We start from the raw sequence: 21,754 nt of genomic DNA, 5'->3' as shown, positions 1-21,754 counted from the left end.
ATATTCAAGAACCATCTGGACACAATCCTGTGCCATGAGCTCTGGGATGTCCCTGTTTGAGCAGGGAGGTTGGACCAGATGACCCTCTGTGCTCCCTTCCAGCATCACCCGTTCTGTGATTCTGTGACCTCTTGGAGCAAGTTCAGGGGAGTGACACCAAGATGACTGGAGGGATGGATCACCTCTCCTGTGAAGAAAGACTGAGAGCTGGGATTGTTTAGCCGTGAGAAGGCTCCAGGGAGACCATAAAGTTTTCCACGGTGAGGGTGGTGAGGCACTGGAACAGGTTTTCCAGAGAAGCTGTGGCTGCCCCATCCCTGGAAGCGCTCAAGGCCAGGTTGGACAGGGCCGTGAGCAGCCTGGTCTGGCGGAGGTGTCCCTGTCCACGGCAGGCTGTCGGGTCGCCGCCACCACGGCCCCGCCACCACGGCCCCGCCACCATTCCGCGGGGGCGGGGCGAGGGGCGGGGCGGACCCACCGGGCCCCGCCCCCTCCGCTCCCGCCCGCCCGTCACGTGCGTTAGCGACAGGCGGCGGCGGCGCCCATTGGCGGAGGGGCGGGGGGCGTGGCCGGCGGCCGGTCCGTCAGCTGCGCCGGGCCCTGACAACAAAGGGCTCCGCGGAGGCGGCGCGGGCGCGGGGCTGGGGTCGCTGCGCTCCGGGTGAGTTCGCTGTGCGGGGAACTGCGGGCACCGAGTCGTGCCGGTGTCCCGGGTGGGATGGTCTCCCGCGGTCCGAGCGGTGGAAAGCAGCAGCGGTAGAGCCCTCGTTTTCCCGTGCGTCCATCCCGGCTCCTCTCCGCTGGGAAGGCGCCGAGGCCGGGGACTTTTGGCGCTTTCCCGGCTGTGGAGCAGCCGGTGCTCTCGTCCGTCCGCCCCCCGCCCAGCCTCGGCAGCGTAGCCGGGAAGGTGCGCAGCTGCTGCGGCTGTGGCGGGTCAGCCCGCGGCGCTGGACGCGGCCGTGTGGAGCCTCCTGGTGGCGGAGCTGCGGGCTGAGGGCGCGGGCTCGGCTCTGACACGGACTGCGCTGGGACTGGGAGGTGTCTTTTTTTGGTTGTGTTTTCTTTTGCTTAGCACATCCCTCGTCTCCTTTGCTAGATGAGAAACAAACAAAAAAAGAATAGAAAAAGGAAAAAAGACTTTTTTTATTGCAGCGATACTGTATTGTTGACAGTCATTCGGTGTGTTATCTATAACAGCCTCTTAATCATTACTGTAGCTGAGTCAGTGTTCCCAGGCTTGTGTTTTCCTGCAGCTGACAGTTCCTGACTAAGAACCCGAAAGCCTCTCTCGGTCTCTGTCCTGTTTTCCTCCCCGGACGATGGCCCTTGATAACAGCCTAACTTCTCTTGTGCTGTCTGACTTGCACAATAGCACACAAGCATGGCCCTTTTAAAGGCGCTTGTCCAAAAGGATGTCAAAGCATCAACCGCTTTCTAAATGTGCTGTGGTTTTAAGCCCAGCTGGAGATGAAACCAGGACAAAATGATTCAGATGTTTTTTTGGATCCTCCTTGGGGTGGGGGAAGGGAAAAATGGGACAAACTGCTTTTGAGCTACAGAAAGTCATTTGTGGGTCAAAAGCTGAGGTTTGTTTAGCTCGCATTCTCAGGAACAGTGATCTCTCTCTTACTTGTTAGAGGGTAATTATTTTGTGTTGCTGTGATGCCCTGGGAGCCTTACTAGAGGAGCATGAGCTCTCATCTTGCTCCATGTGCACAGAACAAAAAGACAGCCTCTGCCTGAAGGTACCTCCAGGCTTGATCTAGGAAGGAGGCAACACACGTGTGTGGGAGTACAGGGAAAGCCAGTGCTGATCAGCTGCCACACAATGGCTTACTAGTTAGCCTAAAGAAAAAACAAACTAATTTTTTCATAGGCCTGGTGCCACGAGAGAGTTAGGGAAGGATGTGGAAGGTGACTGGAAAACTACAGACTTCAAGCTTTCACTTAGAGTTCATTTCCTTACCCATAGTAAGCTTTGCCTATAACTGAAGCACTCAAACCTTCTCAAGAAGGTGCTTAGGAACACTGTAGGCATTTGGCATTTCCTTAGGTAACCCATCCAGGGCTTAGCAACCTTAATGGTTAAAAGTGTTTCCTGCTAGCAACCACTAAAAGTTGAACTTTGCTGCAGTTTAAAGCCACTTCTGCTTGCTCTGGGTATAAAAGAAGGCAATAAATGTTTGCCTCTTTCTTCACATAATTGACTAACTGTAGTAATTTTTTCCTTCCCTCTATTAAGCTTAACCATTTTTATAATTTTGTTGATTTTCTTTAGACTTCTGATAATCTTTGTAGCTCTCTTTAGGAGAGACCTGATGTTTCATTTTCAAGCGTGGTCCCTAAAAATAGACCTGTGTCACTATTGCAGCTGAGCCTGTTGTTTCTAGTCTTGTGTTTTCCTGCAGTCACTCATTTCTCTTGAGCATAACTTCTTGAGTTTCACTGTACCTTTTCATATTGCTCCTGAAGACTACTTTAAATTCTGCTCCTGTCTTTCTGTGCTGTCTGAATAAGGAGGAAGCTGCATAAATGTGTACAGGAGCAGTGCTGCGTGGAGCAAGTGTTTGTCCTTACCTTGAACAAGTGGGTGATGAGGTCTAGTTTCCTGGGATGACACAGGAGGCCAAATGACTCTTTAGTGTGGCCTGAGAGTTCTAGGGTGAAGCAAGGTGTACTGGTGTACATATAAATGGGTTGTTCTTTATGGGTTGTATCTTTTAATATCTGGGTTTGTCTACTGTCATGTGTCTTGCTCCCTTTCTGAATGCAGACATTCATACTGTCTTACATGGATATATTCTTTCCTATTTAATTATCAAACAGGTATTTAATCTGTAATAATTCTGACCTGCTGTGATGATTCAAATATTGCTGTGGGCAAAAATAACTTGTGGTTAAGTTGGTGAATATTTTCCCCATAGTTTTTACTCTTTCACCTGCTTTAATGGCTATTTATTGGCTCATACCTAAATATCAAGGGCGGTTCTCGGGTGTTCAAACATTCGGTTTCTTGGTCCTAATGGAATTTTTCATCTTAACTGCCAAATGCAGAGGTCAGGCTTACAGTGACCAATTACTTGTAGATTTAGGGCAGTGAATTGAGAAATAAGCACTGGGTTTAGTTAAACATATCCAATACTTTTCCATGTTCCTTAGACTTAGGATACATGACTGGTTGGGTGGTTGCTGTGAAAATGATCTCACTGGTAACTCTGTGGTGTACTTTGAACCTGAAGACAGGATGTGACTTGCTACTGTGTTAACTTGCTGTCAGTGTGGAACAGAGAAGAAACACTGCTTTGGGCTTCCCCGGGAGCCCTCAGGGGGGCTCCTCTGTGTCCACAGGGGAGATGAGTTGTCTGGAGCAGAAGACATGCCCGTGCCCTTGGTGTCTCTCTGACATGGAGGAAGACAGGGCAGGAGCTGGGGGAGAGTAGACACAAGAGTTCTGTACACCTCCTCCTCCTATAGGAGGAGGACTGACACCTAAACAGACCTTTTTTGGGGGAGGAGGTCTAAGACAAAGGCAGTCAGCTCCCAGGAGAGAATTGGGTATTCTGTTTGTGTCTAGCTGGGAGGGGATAGCAGATGCCACTGAAGCTGCCCCTTCAGGGAAAAATGTTCACTGGTACCTCAGGCTGCACTAACAATGGGCTTCTAATTTGTCTCCCTAGGGATTGGTTACCTGTGGTTTTGTCATTAAGATGCTTGTCATCATTTTTTACAGGTCTCACGTAAACTGTTTACACGTCATGCTTTTGCATGTCCTGTACCTAAGCTGATAAAGCATCTATGCACTTTAATCTCAAGTCTGTGCCACTCTGCTAGTAGTGTGAGCTGTGCCTTGAACCTTGGATATAAAGACCTACCAGCCAAAGTCTTGTTCCTGCCTTAGTAATGTTCCAGAGGTTAAATAACATGCTCATGGGAGAGATTGATAGCTTGTCCAGCCAAGAGCCAGAGTTCAGTGAGAAAGAAGATGACGAGTGGATTCTGGTTGACTTTATAGGTAAGATGTCTGTCAGACTTAAGTTCTGTCTTTGTCTTGCTCTGGCTCTTGCTTGTCTTACTTCCATGTGAACAAACCAATAGCTTGGAGAAACTTTATCTCAGCAAAACCAGAGTGGGACTAGAGCGTAGGGTGTCTTCCAAACAAATGTTACATGTTGTGTAAATTGGTGAGAAAAATGATGTCAGGTTTATAAGCCTGACACAGGCTTCAGCAGAACCGCTTGTACAAATAAAATCTATTTGACTTATTTCGCAATTATACAGCTTTACTGATAACAGTTGTTTCACATGTCTAACATGGCTTGTCTGGGAGCTCCCTTTTCCCCTCCCCTGCTTTTAAAAAGTAAAAATTTGTGTATGTGCTAACAGGGCTAATTTTTCTTTTTCTTTTTTTTTTTTTTATTATTATTATTTCATATCCTGTTTCTGGCTTTGTGCAACTCTGTTGTTTTCGACCTTCTGCGATCGCCAACATCCATGGTTCCTCTCCACTGACGAATGGTCCCCTGCAGCAGACACGTGCACTAATTGCTCCGTGGAGGAAGCCGACCTTGTTGAAGCATCGGCCACAGACAGCTCGCCCGTCTTCTCTTGTTTATCGTCTCCCTTGGAACACTTGCCGGAGGCCAGCGAGTCTTGCTTCATCCAGTTTGAGTCATGTCCTATGGAGGAGAGCTGGTTTATTACCCCTCCCCCATGTTTTACTGCAGGTGGATTAACCACTATCAAAGTGGAGACCAGTCCGATGGAGAACCTCCTAATAGAGCATCCCAGCATGTCTGTGTATGCTGTCCACAATACCTGTCACGGCCTTAATGAGACTGGATGTGGGGATGAGGAGTTTCACAGCCCAGGTAGTCCCAGGTATGTCTGAATTCTCTTGTCAAGGAGCTCTGGTGCTGAAAATATCTGGTTTCTCCTTGAGCAGCTTAGACACTCAATACTGAATTTTCCAGCTTATTTCAGGGGAGGTGAATAAAGCATGAATAGCACACAAGGTGTGTAGAGTGGTCAGGTGCCTGCCTGCTCAGAACAATGTTGTACAAGATGGCAGTGTTGGCAAACAGTTAGGTATGCATTTTGGCACCGCAGTGAATATTCACGGAGCCTTATTACTCCCTTGCAGGGTATGTTCCAGTCCTGTGTGAACTGGTGGCAGTTAACTGTACAGCCAGTTATGTAGATATGAAAGCACTTTGCCCCCTTCTCAGCTATGTGTGTTTTTCATAACTGCTACTCAGTATTCTTTCAGTCACCTTGTGAGATGAAACATGGAACTTTAATCATCCTGACAGGGAAGTGGCTGTGGGTTTAGGTTTTTTTTTCATTCCTCAACCTAGTGATAAGGATGGGATTAAATTTGCCCACAAGTGGCTTGTGGGGCAAAAGTAAACTGAAAGATTCCACAAAACTTGGTCCCCTCAATGTGGAAATCTGTGCTGCAAACTTCTGCTTTTAGCGAAGTAAGTGCTTCTGGGTCCTAAAAATCTATCCATGTGGGTTTATTGTAGAGGCAGGTTTGCCATGTGCTGCCATTCTTCGTGTTGGTGTATGCAGCTATACCACTATATTATACATGGCTGAATGCAAATGGAGCATTCCTTTATGATCCCCACGCTTGCCCACGTGTTCATTGGGTTTGAAATAATTGGGTGTTTTGTGAATCCCAGTTAGTAACAAAGACTGACTTTTCATACCATCTAGTCTTAAGTTTAGAAACAGGAAAAAAGGAAAAAAAATCACAGTATACTAAGCTTTGATATACAGGAAGAAATTAGTATAGCAATTGAGTTGCTGTAGGTAGATGCCTGTTGACTTGCCCGATCAGCCCCTTGCCATATTTAAGTTTTAAGTTCAAAGAAACAGGTAACTTTGAGATTACATGCTGCTGTATAATGTTGAAGTGTACTGCTGATACTATTGATCTTGGTGTGGAATTTGTATAATTATTTGGGGAGGACAGTTTATGATGTTGAGCATCAGGGTCTAGTTTAAGGTAAATTGGGGGAAGCTATGAGCAGACAGCAGCTTTAAAATGAGGGTCTGAAGGAATCTGCAGGAGTGCTGTAGGCTGCAGGACATGCCCTAGCAAAAGACTGTAAGCCACTTTATCTGAAATACCAATTTGCAGTGAATAGTAACACTCAAAACTTGGATACTGACTTTTCAGTCACTTGAACTGGGGATCCTGATGTAAATTCAGCCAGAGAAGGATCCTGTCTTGTGTTACACAGTACAGTTAAGCTGCTTCAATGCCTGGGGAAGCTGGAGGTGTGCTCTTCAGCTGGTGTGTAATTAAGTTTCTGCACACTGAACTCTGTGCTGTTGCTTTGTCAGAGGATCTAGGCTCTTGTACAGGGTCTTTTGTGTGACAACTGGGGTTGAGACTTAGTGTAAAGCTGAGGTAGACTGCAGAATTTGGGAACATTGGTTACACTGATACTGGAGTAAGTTTCAAAAGCTGTTATGAAGTCTCTAGTGGTTTAATGGTTGGCCATTTAATATTGTAGGGCCAAGAAAAGCTGCTTAAGGCACACTGGCACAGTAAGTACTACTGTTTTGGAACAGTGCTTTTTGTTTGATCAGGCTGCTAGCAACACTGCTTCCTCTAGAGCCTTGTCTGCCTAAGCAATACTGGTTTTAGGACTAACCTTTGTGCCAAATGATTACTTGATCAAGCCTAACTACATCTGCTTTAACAAGCCAAAATGCTAAGTGCAGAAAAATTACTGAAATAATTGTGTTGGGTGTCTGAAGCCTTGAATGTTTCTTGTGAGCTGTGGTTGTGTAGCACAATGAGCAGGACACTTCTGCTTTCTAGCCAAATAGACACTGGAAGTGCAGCAGCAAATGTATGTAGTGATGGTCTGGCTTAAGACACAGCCCCTCTAAAACTCCATTTTGACAATATGATGGAGTCTCATCAAGCCTGTTCTCTCAGTGCATGGAGCTCACTAGTGCCAGCCTACCAAATGCACCTAAGGTACTGAAAGGCTGCATTTTGGAAGAGTATTTGGCCGTCCAGCTGATTCAAACCACCTCTGCTATCCCAGTGTCACTTTGATGACAAATACCAGAGTGTTGGTTTGCAAATCATTGCTGGAAGGGTCTTTTATAAGAGCAGGGGGAAAAGCTAAATTGTTGTCAGCCAGCAAGTTTAAACCAGTTTTTATCCTTTTGTGGAGGAAATCTCTTTTTTCATTTCAAATTCCTTTCAAAGCAAAAGGATGTTGTATAAACTTCCCTATTTGTCAGATTAGTCATATTTTTCCATAACAAAACCACAACAGTTTGTATTAACAGTTGCTGCCCTTTGCTAGCTAAGGGCATACTTAGGAAATACAGGTTGCAATAACTGTGGTGTGGCTTCCTGGCTCTGTAATAGCTTTCCTTAGAAAGGCTTCACTTGCAGTTCCACCTCCAGCACTGCTGGATGCACTAAGGGATCACTCCACAAGGAAAATGGTAGTCCCATATTTGCAGGTACCCTCATGTAAATTAAATTAAACTGGTGTAATCTGCAAAGAATGCAAGACACTGTGAATTGATTTGTGCTTGTTACTCACTTACTTACTTTTTGCTTGGTATTTCAAGTGCTAGGTTTGGAACAATATCCAGTGAATAAACAGGGGAAGACTGTTGACTTATGACTGTTCTGCAGTCTCTAGTCTTCAATCAGTCATATCAAACTAAGCGAGGATCCAAAAGCGAGATTGGGATATTTAAAATAAGAAAAAAGTAGAAGGGAGGGAGTATTCCCTTGATAACAAGGAGTATTTCCCTCCACTGTGGAGTGGGAAGAGGCAGGAGAGCTGACTTCGTGTCAGGCACCTGCAGCCTCCCAGAGTAAGGCTACAAAGGGTGTACCATGGGCATGGCAGACCTGACTTATGTCTACAGAGACGTCATGCAATAATTGCAAGTTAAGCTCTTCCAGAAGAGACTTTATAATAAAATCATGCTGATGCTGAAAGACAGACTTCCCAAGAGACCTCTTGCTCATGTCTGGGCAAGTTCCTGGTCTTGCAGACTTCTTTCCTGGGCACCACTGACCAGTTAGTTGACAGCTGGTTGTTGGGCCTGAGTGGGGAGAGAGAAGGCAAGAAACTCTGCTGCCACTGGTCTCACACCAGCTCCAGCACTCAAATTAGGGTTTTGCTTTGCTTTTAAAATGGCTAGGCTATTTTTAACTTTAGAAGTTTCAGGAAATGCCAGTGATTGTTCTGTCAAGTAGGGAAGTCCTTTTTCAATATGTCAGTCACTGCTTGCATAGGCTGCTGGTTTGTTTTTCACTAGTGCATGATGAAGCAAGGGTTTGCCAAAACTGCTGACTCACTGCTCATGAAATTTAGGGGGCTGGTTGAGGACCAATCCTTCTAAGTTATTTTTCATGTGTGTCACAACTGGTCTACCTTTCTGTTCTTCTGCACGAACATTGTTTGGATTTACTTGTGTGGCTGACAATTGAAATGCACTTTTGTTAGTGTGCTTCTGTTTTCAGCTGAACCACTGATGTTCAAGATGGTTTTAAACCAAACTTTGCCTAGTGGATATTCTCAAGTCTTCTAAAGCTGGAGCAGTGTGACACACGTTGCCTTGTATTTCTGATCTGTATTGCGTCTTGGGCTTAGGGAGGTGGTGTGGGCAAGAAGGAGCACAGTAGAGTAAGATGCTGAAAGTCCTAAGGCTGTTGGGGGGCCCCTCACACAGAAAGCGATTTAGCAGCACTAAACGTTACTTACCAGTGTGCTAAGTGGCTTGACCTTACCTCAGCCCAAATCTCTGTCCAGTAGAATAAGCATACCCTTTTGAAATGCTGGATGCTGATGTCCGTGTTCTACCCTTTGTTTTGCTTGTCTTTCCAATGCACCTCAGTGGTGACTGATACCTACTTGTTACATTTCTAGACAGGAGGCCCAAAATGAAACGGGACAGCGCGTTCACTGCTATGTCACGGCTCTTGCTACTAGTTCAACTTTTCTGGAAAAAAACAAGAGCTTTCGTCCTACCCACTGGATAAAAGAACATAACGAAAGACACTATCTCAACAGGAACAGTCTCCGTCGCCAAAACCTTACCAGGGATTGCCACTCTCGGCAAATCAAGCACAACGGACTGTTTGTTCACCAGCCTTGCCAGCGTCAGTTCAATTACTGATGGTTCTTGTGGTTTTAATCTATGGTCTCATTGTTTCTTAGGTTGCTTTTGTTTTCACGTGTAGGTAAGTGTGGTCAATCTGAAGCTGATTGTCAATCCCTCAAACACAATCGTAACTAGTGTTGCATTATTTTCAAATGACACACAAATCTCCAAACATCTTGCATCAAGTTCTAAATGTTGACGTTAAATATCAATGTCTCAGAAGCCTATCAGTATGATAGTTTGTGTGCTGTTTTATAAACTTTGATGTATAGATGGGTTCTTAGTTGGTATTTTAAAGAAATTTAACTGAGATGGAAATCAGTTACATTTTGAATTAATCAAAACGAAGTTAGAAAATTTGAGGTTAGCCATGTGCTTTAATGACCAGTACTTGACAGCTTGTGTATCTGTCTGTATTCAGCATATATGATTACTTTCTGACAAGAAAATTCTATAGCTGCCAGTGGATATTACATAGCTGCGCTGAGCTGTTTCAAGAAGGACATCTCATCTAAACTCCTGGAACTTACTTGTGTTAGTGGGGCCTGTGTAGGTGGGTACTTGATATGGATATTGAAAGAGGGTTAAATGTCCCACCTATATTGTTGCAGTACAATATGGCACCGGCGTTACAGATGTAGTACCTCACAGTGGAGTGGGAAGAAAAGTGAACCTCTGGGTAACGTGCAGATGCACAACACAGAACTGAACTGAGCTTTGCTAGATAAAGTTTGAGTTTCTCTATTTCCATCTCTGAAGCATGTGTTTCCCCTACCCTATCGCATTTAATCTCTAGTCTAGTTAAAGGAGAAAGATGGTAGATTGACTGGTCTTTTATCCTATCAGTAGCTGACTGCTCTTCAAAGAAGTCAGGCTGATGGACAGCTATTTCTGAGCTACAAATTGCTATTAGATTGTCTCATATTCACAGATTGAGAGTAGCTCAGAAGTAGCTGGAAGGAAGTTTTTATTCCAAGTTCTCCTAATTTTCTCTCTTTTTCTCTATGAAAATGAAATCCAAGTTAATGGGGACTAGAAATGAAGGGTGGTGTGAGGCAGGGAGAAGTGGATGCTGAGCTAAACACAGTGTTATCAGTGTATAAAAATTGATCAATCAGCCATGGTTGTTCTCCTAGCCCACTGGAGGCAGAAGGACTTAATAGCAATTCCATGGGCCAGCAGGAAAGAAAAGCCATCCAAAAACTATCAAGTAGTTTTCTTAAGAACACTGAGAAAGATGTTTTGGAAGTTGGCAGGCACTGCCAACTACAACTACAGGTAAAGTTCACCTGTTAACAAAAGCTGTGTTACACAGCAGCCAGTGGTATGCTGAACCCTGATAGATCCATCTGGGAAGTGGATTAAATGGGAATGGAATAGGGAAGCAGAAATTTTCAGTGAAAGAAGAGGGGGAACCAAAAGTAAGTTTATCTTCCTTTCTGCCAGTGCTTAATGTGACTTGCTGTTTTCCCTTGTGTTTAGTGCCTAGGGCATTACAGTGTTAACATTACACTCAGCTGTGTCTTCCAGTAGTCCTTACACAGAAGTTGGTACAAGGAGTCGTGTGAGGAGTCTTTGAAATAAGACAAGGTCGATAATGTGAATTGTTCCAGACCTATAAAGTATTTAAATTCAGCCAGATGCTTCAATCTCACTGAAGCAAAACCCCAGCAATTCAAATTGACCTTGATGTAGTGGTACTGTTGTGTGTTCTGCAGCTGGAATTGTTGTGGAACCTACTTGGCATACAAGGAACAGCATTTATAACCTATGTTTCACTGCAGATGTGCTGCTTCACTGCAATTAGGATTGTCACAAAGGGATGTTGAAAGTAATTAATGTACAAAAGCAAGAGATGCTTTCCTGGATTACACTAGTTTTGGGGTTTTGTTGTGGTTTTTTTTTCTTTGACAAATTGATTTCACATGGACAGTGAAAGAAAACAAAATTGGTCACACCATGTTTTTCTAAAAAGAGATATTTTGTTACTGCTGTTTTAGCAGTATGTGCCCATGTCCATACCACAATTCTCATGTGATCCAAATACTTTGGTTTGCCTGCAAATAGCTGTAGTTTCACCAGTCTCTTACCTGTTCACAAGTACTCTTACTTGCCTCAGATTATCTACCTTTATCACTCCAACTTTTTGACTAGCTTAAACTTCCTTATCCTCGCTGCCAACTTTCTAGCTCAGGAAAATTCTTTGCTTTCCTGTATTACTTTCCTTTATATAAAAGTAACTACTTTCCTTCAGCTTTAATTTTCTTAAAGTGCAATGAAGGAAGATGGAGTCTCCACCTCCCTGTGTTGGAAGGAGTAAGTAATCCCTTAACTCCTAATGGGGAGATGAAGCTGAGAGTATAAGGCTCCCAGGCATTAAAATGGGAGCCTTGGTCTGTTTTTCTCAGTAGGCAAGTAAATGCAACTTTAGACTGCTCCTAGAATTGGGAGATACTGATCTTTTTATACTGCATTACTAGATGACTTTCTGGTGATGAAAACCTATATCTTTCAGGATATAAACTATTTTGTTGCACAAAGCTGTGCTTCTCAATTTGTAATATTGGAAACCATATTATTGTGTGAGATAGTACTACATCAATGGCTTTTTTGTTAATTTGTTTTACATATTTATGTTGGTCTAGCCCTGTTTTGTGCCTGGAGCTATTGGGCAATTAGATTTGTTTTGGTTTACTGTTTTAATAGTGAGCTGTGTGGCTTTTTATATGGTTTTTTGAATTGTATTAAAGCGTGTGTTTTTTCTTGTAAAAGTGGAGGCCTTGCACTGTCTCATATTGATTGATATTCATGAATCTTGCTGAAATTGTATTTTCATATGTATTGGTCAATGGACAGATTTGCATTTTAAACTGTGCCTTCTACACAGCAAACTTGAAGACTCAAAAGGGACATTTCAGTTGGGATTAATACTGTACATCAGTCTATGCATATATGGCAGCTTCTCTCCAGAGCCACTTCTCTATTTGTAGCAGTCCTTTTGATATGGAAGAATCTGTGGCTCTTTTTTTTAATAGTTTAACACAAGCTGAAAACAGACAAAATACAGCACTTTGCCAAAAAAAGGTAGCATTGCTTAACCAGCGTGTATGTACTAAAGTGATCTTCTGTATTTTGTTTTCATAGTGCGTTCTGCGCACTGTGGGGAAACATGATCTTAACTCTCAATAAAAAATGGCCTATTAAAAATTGTCATTCTGTTCTTTAATGTTATAGGTCAGTGAAAATCCAGATGCCTGAGCATCCTGTTCAGGTGGCAGGTCCAAGCTACTGCATGTCTCATTGCTTGCTCTAGTGCAGCAGTTGCTCTGGGACTTGGTCTGCATTGCTGATCAGGTGACAATATGCATCTGAGCAGTGTTGCACATCTCTGCTGGCTGCTGCCTTTCCTGACCAACATGCAGGAACTCCATAGTGAACAGGACAGAGATAAAAACCACATGAAATGTACATTGTTGGGGGGGGATTTTTTCTGTATCTTGGCTGAACCTCTCTTGTTTCAACTCATGCCCCACTGCCTATCATCTCCCTGCCATGCACCACCATGAACAAATCTGTATGGAAAGCTGCCGGTAGAGGTAGCCTGTGAGGGGGCGGAGACCCTGTGCAGATGCCTAGGAATGGGGTTAGGGAAGACAAAGCAAAGCCACCTGCAGCTGAACTTGGCAAGGGATGTGGAGGGGACCAGAATCCATGTGACAAAGGACACGGAGAAGGCTGAGGTACTCCATGTCTTTGCCTTGGTATCTACTGGGAAGACCACCCTTTGGGACTGCAGGCCCCTGACACCTGTGGGAAATGTGAAAGCAATGAAGATCAACCCTTGGATGAGAAATCTCGAGGTAAGAAATGCACTATACACAGTTTTTTGGGATGCGCCCATACTGGTGAAGGAGCTGGCGTGGAAACTCAGAGCTTCCTGGGCTGCATCAGGCAGGGTGTTGACAGCAAGGAGGAGGGAGGTGATGTTGCACCTCCACCTTGGGCCAGTGAGACACCTGAATGGCATGTCCAGTGCTGAGCTCCCACTATTAGAGAGCATGGATGCACTAGATGATATCCAGCAAGAGGCCAGGGCATAATAGGATTGAAGACTGAAATAACCAGGAGAGGATGAAAGCTGGGATTGTTTAGGCTGGGGAAGAAAAGTCAGAGGGGATCCTGTCAAGGTGTATAAACAGCTGGAGGAGGCAATAAAGACAACAGAGCCAGACTCTTCTCTGGTGGTGCCTAGTGAAAGGACAAAAGGCAGTGTGTGCAAGCTGAAATACAGGAGATCCTTGAACGTAAGAAATGGGCTCAGTAATCTTTTCTCCATGTTGTTATTATGGCTTTTTCTGAAACTGTATGAATGAGTGGGGAATTTTGCCTCCAGTCACTGGGGATCCTTGATCTCTGTGGCTTTCCAAAGATCATGGAGATTGGCCTTGAAATGACATCAGCCAGCTCTCTCAGCACATTGGATACAGGCTTCCCTGGATTTGTATGGGCCGAGTTGTTGCAAGTAGTTCCTGATTTAATTCTCACCCACCAAACAAGCAGGGTGACAAAATGATCTATTTAACTGACAGCAGTGAAAAGGTATTTGTGCAACAAGGCATCCATCTTCCCAGAGCAAGAACTGAGTAAAATCTTTCCCTTTGAAATGTAGATTTTGTCCTGTACATTTATCAAAGCAGCAAGTCTATGCTGAGAGCTGTACAGTATTCTTCAGGAGAAGGTTTGATTAATTATGCTTGTATTATTGTATCTATACAGATAACCTAACATAGTTAAGATGATAGTGTTCCTTTTGGGGGTGCTTATTTCAGACCTGGTGCAAGTTTTAAAATTTAGGGTGGATAGTCTCCAAAACACCATGAACTAGTGTTTTTTTGTAACTTCTCTGTGCTGAAGCAAAAATGTTTGTATGAAGGGTTGCATTGGTGTAACTATTGGCTTAAGTTCTCACTTTACATTCTAGTTTTCTGTCTATATAAATCCGTGTATGTCTCTGATACAGTGCCTTCACTGGTGTTACATGGCAGAGAGAACCATGATTACTACTCTGTTTCCTCATCAAGTAATTTAGTATTTGGTTTCATTGTTTCATTGACTTCTGGTGCATGTTCATAGCCACAAAATATTGTGACTGTTACTGAGTGATACTTGCAAGGAAGGTTTGGGCTTTTTGGAACATGTAGGAATGACTCATAAAAAGAATGTGCTGATGCTGCTGTGGCACTGTTGTTCCCATGATGTGGTCATGATACATCAGTCTTAGAGTAAAGGAGACTGAACTGAGACTTAACAGGATACCTTTTGCAGCCAGTTTATTCTTGATGAAAATGCTGTTCTGGAGTTACTGCTGTATAACTGATACTTCAGAAGAGTCTTGACTTGTTCAAAAGTTCTGTGGGCAGACTGATAGCTCAACACTCAAATACCTTAATAAGGCAAATAACTATTGCAATTTCATGAGTAAGCTAGGGAAAAGGAATAATAATAACAAAAACAAAACAAAAAAAACCCAAACCAACAACAACAAAACACAAAAAAAACCCCAACAAATAGATAAGAGTAACAAAACTAGGCTAGCGTCCAGCAGCAGGCTTCTGATCTCATCTTGCAGACATGGGCTGTGCCATAGGTCTGTACTTTTTTCTCTGTAGACTTCAAATTGTTGTGTCCAAGCAAGGTGACTTAGACATTATAATAAAAAAATACCATTATGCACAAAAATAAATCTATCAGAGTGCTAAAAGAATTGTAGATTCCCTGAAATTGGGCTGTGCAGAGAATCAGCAGCAGATAGAGGTGGAAAAAAAGAAGGTAGGCCTCAGGCTTTTGGGATATGTGGTTATCGTCCAAGAGTGTCAATTTTTGCAAGGCAAACAAAGGATGTGAGATCTTCATCACGAAATGGGGGACTGACATGGGCAGAAGTATCCCCTTGTCTACTCCTAGCAATGGATTTCAATTCTAGCTCTTCTGTCCATGGTGTGAGACTGAGGAATGATTGATGGGCCAGGGCCAGTGGTCTGAGACACAGAAAGGCCAAGTGCTGGATCCTTCACTTGGATCACAATAACCCCATGCAGTGCTGCAGGCTTGGGGAAGAGTGGCTGGAAAGTGGCCTGTCAGAAAAGGTCCTGGGGGTGCAGGTTGACATGCTTGGATGGTTGCAGGCTCTTTGGGAGGGTTAGACATGGCAAAAGAGGTAGGGGTTGGCACAGTATGTAATGGAAGGGCTGGAATGTGTGGAGCTCACAGTTGGCAATGGCACAGTTGAGAGACTCTGGGTAAGAATCAAAGGGCAAACAAACAATGTGGATGTCATTGTGGGAGTCCACTATAGAGCTGTCAGGCAGGACAATGACATCAACAAATCATTGTTTGAAGAACTAAAGGACACTTCCAAATCAACTGCTCTGGTCCTTATGGGGAAGTTCAACCAGCCAGAAATTTACTGGGAGGAGCATCACACAGCTGGTACAACCTGGGCCAGAAAATTCCTAAAAGATGTGGACAACAATTTTATGGAACAATACTAAGGGAGCTGACTCAGAAAGGTGCCCTCCTGCATCTGCTGCTTGTCAACAGAGTGGATCTTATGAGCAATGTGGTGACTGATGCCATCTTGGCCACAGCGACTACAAAGTGATTGAGTTTAAAATCCTTGTTGACAGGAGGAAAAGTGCAGGAAAACCTCAACTCTGGACATGAGGAGAGCAGACTTGGCAGGGAGCTACTGAGAAAAGTCCCCTGGGAAATGTTTCAGCACTGCTGGGGTCTGTCAGTGCTGGTCACTTTTGAAACATCACCTCCTAAGGGCACAGGAGCAGCAATTCCCCAGTGTCAGAAGTCAAGCAGAAGGCTGAGTTGGTGAACAGGGATCTTCTTTTGGGTCTAAGGCAAAAAAGGAAGGTGTGTGCCCAGTGGAAGCAAGGTCAGGTGACCTGGAAGAATAAGAGACGCAGCTAGCTACTGTAGTGAGAAAATTCATGCAGCTAAAGATAATTGGATTTGAAGCTGGCTAGAAATGTGGGAGACAAAAAGAAGTTTTTTCAAATACATTAATGGCAAAAGGCAGCATAGAAATAACATCATCCTGTTACGGGATGAGGATAGACACCTCACAAACAGGGACGTGGACAAGGCAGAGGTGTTTAATGCATTCTTTGCCTCTGTCTTCAACACAGATGATGGACCAAGGAGGTCTCAGTGCTCAGAGGTGGAGGCCCATGGCTGTGAGAATGATCAAATCCCAGCTGACCCTGAACTTGTGCAGGATCTGCTCCTCCAGCTGGATCCCTAAAAATCTATAGGGCCTGATGGGATTAATCCAAGAATCTTCAAAGAACTAGCTGATGTCATCGCAAAATCTCTCTTGATGATTTTTGAACTGGGAATCTAGAGAGGTCCCAGCTGACTGAAAGCTGGTGAACACTGGCCCGATTTCAAGAAGGGCAAGAAGGGGAACCCTGGAAAATACAGACCTGTCTGTCCCACTTTAGTACTGGTAAAATAATGGAAAAAATTATTCTGGGAGGTATTGAAAAACACCTCAAGGTCAATGCAGTCGTCGGTCACAGCCAGCACAGCTTCATGAGGAGAAAGTTCTGCTTATCAAACCTGACATCCTTCTGTAACAGGGTAACCCACCTCGCTGATCTAGGAAAGCCTTTTTGGACTTGAGCAAAGCTTTCAATACTGTCTCTCTCAGGATCCTTCTGGACAAAATGTCCAGCACACAGCTGGATAAACACATCATGCGATGGGTGAGCAGCTGGCTCAGGGGTCAGGCACAAAGGGTTACAGTGAATGGGGTGACAGCAGGCTGGGGACCTGTCACTCGTGGGGTTCTGCAGGGCTCCATCCTCAGCCCAGTTCTCTTCAACATCTTCATTACCAACCTGGACACAGTGCTTAAAGAAATCCTAAGTTTATCGAGGACAGCAAACTGGGAGGAGCTGTTGACTCCCTTGAGGTCAGGGAGGCCCTGCAGAGAGAACTCAACCAGTGAGATGGGCAATCACCAACAGTAAGTAGTTTAACAAGGACAAATGCCAGATTCTGCATGTGGGGTGGAGCAACCCAATGTACAAACAGCCTGGGGAACGAGAGGCTGGAGAGCAGTGCCACAGAAAGGGACCTGAGGGTCCTGGTCAGTGGAAAGTTGAATGTGAGCCAGCAGCGCCCTGGCAGCCAGGAGGGCCAACCCTGTCCTGGGGGGGCACAGCATCACCAGTCAGGCAAGGGAGGGGATTGTCCTGCTCTGCTCTGCACTGGGGTGGCCTCACCTCCAGTGCTGGGGGCAGTTTTGGTCACCACAACATAAAGAAGACATTAAACTATTAGAGAGTGTCCAAAAGAGGGCCACGAGGATGGTGGAGGGTCTGTAGAAACCCCTTATTAGGAACAGTTGAGGTAGGTTTGTTCAGCCTGGAGGAGACTGAGGGGAGATCTCAACATCCTCATGAGGGGAGGCAGAAAGGTTGGGACTGATCTCTTCACTCTCATGACCAGTGGCAGGACCCAAGGGAAAAACATGAAGCTGAGTCACGAGGTTTAGGCTGGATATCAGAAAAATTCTGGTTCTTCACCCAGAGGGTAGAGAACATTGAAACGGACTCCTCAGAGAAGTGGTCACAGCACCAAGCCTGACACAGTTCAAGAATTATTTATATAATGCTCTCAGACACGCAGTGGGATTCTTGGGGTGTCCTGGGCAGGGCCAGTAGTGGGACTTGATGATGCCGATGATTTCTACTCAGAATAGTCTATGATTCTACGACAGCAGCTGAACATGAACCACCACTACAGGTGCTCCTTCTCACTGGAGAGACACTATCCCTACTGCGGTGTGACTGTGGGCTTTGCTCAGGAGATGAAGTGTAAGAATAGTTCTCTAAAGGTGTTTCACCTTTGGTGTGTTCACAGCAGGAGTTTAAATCTTTATGTACAGGAAAGACTATGGGTCTCTGACAGGAATATGAGTTCTCATGGATACAAATAAAGTGCCTGCTGCATAAAATGGCTTTCAGAACAAGAGAATGTTTTTTTTCCAAGCTTCCTTCTGATAAGAAAGGTACATGATCTCGAAAGAAAGAAAGAAAGGCTACTAACAAGAGCCAGAAGGACATAGTCCATTGGTTTATTTTCTAACTGCTGTGAAGTGACAGCATCTACCTTCTGAATGTGAGTTTTAAAGGCTGGTTCTCTGACTCCCCACCTCCTTTAAAAGTGTGCCTTCAAAAACTTAATTCAAAGAGGAAATCCTTGTATCATGCTATACTGTTCAAGGCTTGACACTGTAAATTGTAAGGGAACTAGTAACTTATTCTTGGTCTCCACTTGAGTTTTCTTCCTCTATTATTAAAAAAAATCTTAGTTATTATCTTTTAGTTAAAACTCTCAGTTTGGATGTCTTAAGCTGATTTGATTGTCATACAAGCTGATGATCAATAGCTGGTCTCTGCCTGTGCTCTCTGTTGCTGGAATTTGCCTTAGAAAGAGATATTCATTTGCTTATGACTAAAGGTTTACTCTACTATGTTTTAGCTAACAGGTTCTTAATAACTGTAATATGAGCTCTCTCCCCACCAAATCAGAAACAAAAACTCAACCAAACAAACCACAAAATTATTTCATCTTGTAGGGTCTTAAAAATACTTCTACATGTATATTAAACTGCATCAGGCCTTGTTTAAAAATAAAAGTTGTGGAGTCTCTCTCACTGGAGATATTCAAGAACTGTTGGGATGCAATCCTGTGCCATGTGCTCTGGGATGGCCCTGCTTGAGCAGGGAGGCTCGGCCAGATGACCCACTTCCAACCTGACCCCTTCCGTGATTCTGTGAAAAGGTCTCTGAATGAAACAAGCAGGAAAGTAGAATATTGTAGGTTCTAATAGAAAACAAGAGGTTTTTAAACCTCAGGGTTTCAAGCTGTCTCGGGCTCTTCAACATAAAAAAAAAAATACCTTTATGGAAGGGTGTAACTTCCTGCTAAAGTATTTCTCTTTAGGAGGTATAAAGCTTTAATGGTGCTTTGTTTAGGCTATGTAGCTGGAGCCATAAATAACCTTAAAATTCCTCTTAAAAACAGTGACGTTCATCCACAGAAGAGCAGGCCTTTCCCTTAACTACCTTACAGAACAGCTTTGACAAAATGGTTGTGGCTGAAAAGGACAAACCTGACAGCACAAGCAGATGACCATAACAATATACTTACTGCAAGGTAGGAGGAATATGGGACATGATATTCCATGTTATTTTTGTGCCCAGATCACAGTGGAGCTGTGTACAAATGTTCTAATGAAATCCTGCTGCTTTCCTTGGGAGCAACCAAATGGATTCAGAAACTCCCTGGCAGAAGAGCAGCATTGGGCACACAGTGTTTTAGGATTGATCCTCATAGCTTTAGATCTGTGCATTTTAGATCCTTTGTAGATTCCAGGGTCCTTCAAATAGATCCATAAAAGGATAACCAAGAAAAACAACCTCAGGTGTGTAAACTTGTAAGGAAGGCCTAAACACCTTCTCTGAACATATCTGCAAGTGGTAATTGGGGAAAAAAAAACAAACAAAAAAAACCAAAACAAGAACAACAAGAAACCCACTAGATATCTAAAAGGACTTTCCAGATTCCAACACACTGCTCAGCAGTAGTATATTTCTAGCAGCTTAAAAAAAATCTTCTTTTACATTCATCCTCCCTAAGGAGGCATCCACACAGTGAAAGGGGATGTACTGTGTGTCAATCCACTTAGAAATGTCCCAGTGTGGACTAACCCACTTCAGCTTTATTGCCACATCAAAAGGTCAGTGTGTTAGCTTGCATTAAAATCATAATTTCATTTTCTGCTGCAGGATTCGATTGCACATTAGCTTCTGGGGTTTTGGTTTGGTTTGGTTGGTTGTTCTGTGGGATTTTTTTACTGATGAAAATTTATGGGAAAAGTTGCTGGCAGGATGAGGAATGCTCATGGGACCTGGTGCATATTCCACTACTGAATCGAAACCACAGCAATGTGGCAGGTGACCTGCAGCATCTCACACACAAAAGGTCTAGAAAAATGAGCAGCATAATCATTACAGTTTTTGTGCTGAGACCTATTTGTGACCAACCTGACCCATTCAATTTTTAGCTACCATTCCCTTTACAGTATTTTCCTTTCACAATGTGCCATGGAATTTATTCCTGATGTACCAAAGCCTCTTTGCTGTGTGGAGCCTGGTTGCCAACGAACCCTAATCAGGCATCTCTGAAGGGCAGAGGTTTTTTAGGGACAAATGATAATTTGTCTCTCCTCCCCTTCTAGCTGAAGTTTCAGTTGTCTTCTAATAAATTATCTATGGTAGTATTTCAACTTCAGCAAGTCAGCTAAAGGCAGGGAGTCAGTTACGTCAAGTTTGCCCAAATTCAGGGGACCACCTTTTCTCTGTAGTCAGTAGAGTAGGAGATGAACTTCCAGACAGCAGGATGCATCTTGCTGGTGTATTTCAGTGGAAGTCAACTAAAAGATATACCTGCATGTCTATGGCAAGCATCCTGAACTATGACATGGGTTAGATTTCTTGCAATGAGCAATATATTCAATTGACAAAAGACTGTTCAAATGACAGTGAGTTTTGGGCTTTTTTGCATTCCTTTTGAGCCATAACTAGCAGATTTTCTTCATGACAAGGTCTAGAACAGATATTTAGCAGAGCTGAGGTGGCTGGCTGGCTGCAATGTCCATCTTGCACATGTCAGTGTTTTACTTGAAGTCTGCAGGAATTGCTGGCCTCGCTTCATCAGGTGCTGTAAGGACACATAGCTGAGAGATGGCCCTTGGTGCCCAAAACATGGGACCTGCTGTCAATGACCTTACTGTGACATCTCTGCCTTGATGGACTGCACTGCTTTTTCTCTTGCCCTTTAAAATGGCAAAGCTACCAGAGTTATGATAAGCACCTGGTTATTGTATTTAATTATTATAATACATACTTGGAGGCAAAACCTATGCTTACTCTTCAATAATGTTACACTTGGGAAAAGAAAAATAATAAGAAAAAAGATGTGGATTGACTTGAAGGCAGACATGGCTTCTCTTTGTGCTGTTTTGCAGGACATGTGCTCAGCACTGCGAGAAAGTGCCAGTTGTTCCTTATCAGCAAAATGGCTGTGAGTGCCCTGCACTGGGTGTTTTAAAGAAAAGTGTCTGCTTACAGCATTGCTAGGTGTGTGATGCTGTGGGGTTTGGTTGCTTTTGGGATAGTGTGGATTTTTTGGGGGGTTGTTTTGGAATATGGAATAAGAAAACTCTACGCAACCACTGAGTGATCTTCACAGGAGGTGTGCTGGCCCTGAGGGTAAGCTTCAGCATCATCTGCTGGAGAAGGGGATTGCAGGGTGTGTGCTCCTGCAGCGGGCCCTGCTGCCCTCGGACACAGTGGGACTCTGAGAGGCAGGGTCTGGCTGGAAGGTGTGGAAAGCTGCTCTGTAGGGAAGAGGGCTTGTCCACATGATGTCATGCAGGCTGTGCTTGGGGGAGGCCTGTCTTCAGCAGGCACAGAATCACAGAAATAATTAATGGAAAAGACCTCTGGGATCA

General features: G+C 44.1%; 1 protein-coding gene across 4 annotated transcripts; it reads left to right on the top strand.

Annotated features, from left to right (window-relative positions):
- The first annotated feature begins 547 nt into the window (after positions 1-547).
- TP53INP1 (tumor protein p53 inducible nuclear protein 1) lies at positions 548-12,363 on the top strand. 4 transcript variants are annotated; one of them, XM_038128829.1, is made up of 5 exons: positions 548-661; positions 3,731-4,012; positions 4,530-4,878; positions 6,525-6,558; positions 8,922-9,079. In XM_038128829.1, the coding sequence occupies exons 2-5, from the start codon at positions 3,901-3,903 to the stop codon at positions 8,937-8,939; spliced, it is 513 nt and encodes a 170-aa protein (XP_037984757.1). In that variant the 5' UTR covers positions 548-661; positions 3,731-3,900; the 3' UTR covers positions 8,940-9,079. The 4 variants fall into 4 exon arrangements, with proteins under 4 accessions (XP_037984757.1, XP_037984756.1, XP_037984754.1 ...); XM_038128828.1 differs by having other exon boundaries at positions 4,527-4,878; XM_038128826.1 differs by lacking the exon at positions 6,525-6,558 and having other exon boundaries at positions 8,922-12,363.
- The last annotated feature ends 9,391 nt before the right edge of the window (positions 12,364-21,754 follow it).

This window comes from Motacilla alba, chromosome 2 (assembly GCF_015832195.1).
Source record: "Motacilla alba alba isolate MOTALB_02 chromosome 2, Motacilla_alba_V1.0_pri, whole genome shotgun sequence".
Taxonomy (NCBI): Eukaryota; Metazoa; Chordata; class Aves; order Passeriformes; family Motacillidae; genus Motacilla; species Motacilla alba.
Note: the sequence above shows the minus strand (reverse complement) of the source record. Positions and strands in the feature narration are given on the sequence as shown.

Bases quoted from the DNA above. Each gene is read 5' to 3' on its own strand.
- TP53INP1 (XM_038128825.1), top strand. From the start codon at position 3,901: ATGTTCCAGAGGTTAAATAACATGCTCATGGGAGAGATTGATAGCTTG. The intron at 4,013-4,526 runs GTAAGATGTCTG...GGTCCCCTGCAG, and splicing joins GATTCTGGTTGACTTTATAG to CAGACACGTGCACTAATTGC. The intron at 4,879-8,921 runs GTATGTCTGAAT...TTACATTTCTAG, and splicing joins CACAGCCCAGGTAGTCCCAG to ACAGGAGGCCCAAAATGAAA.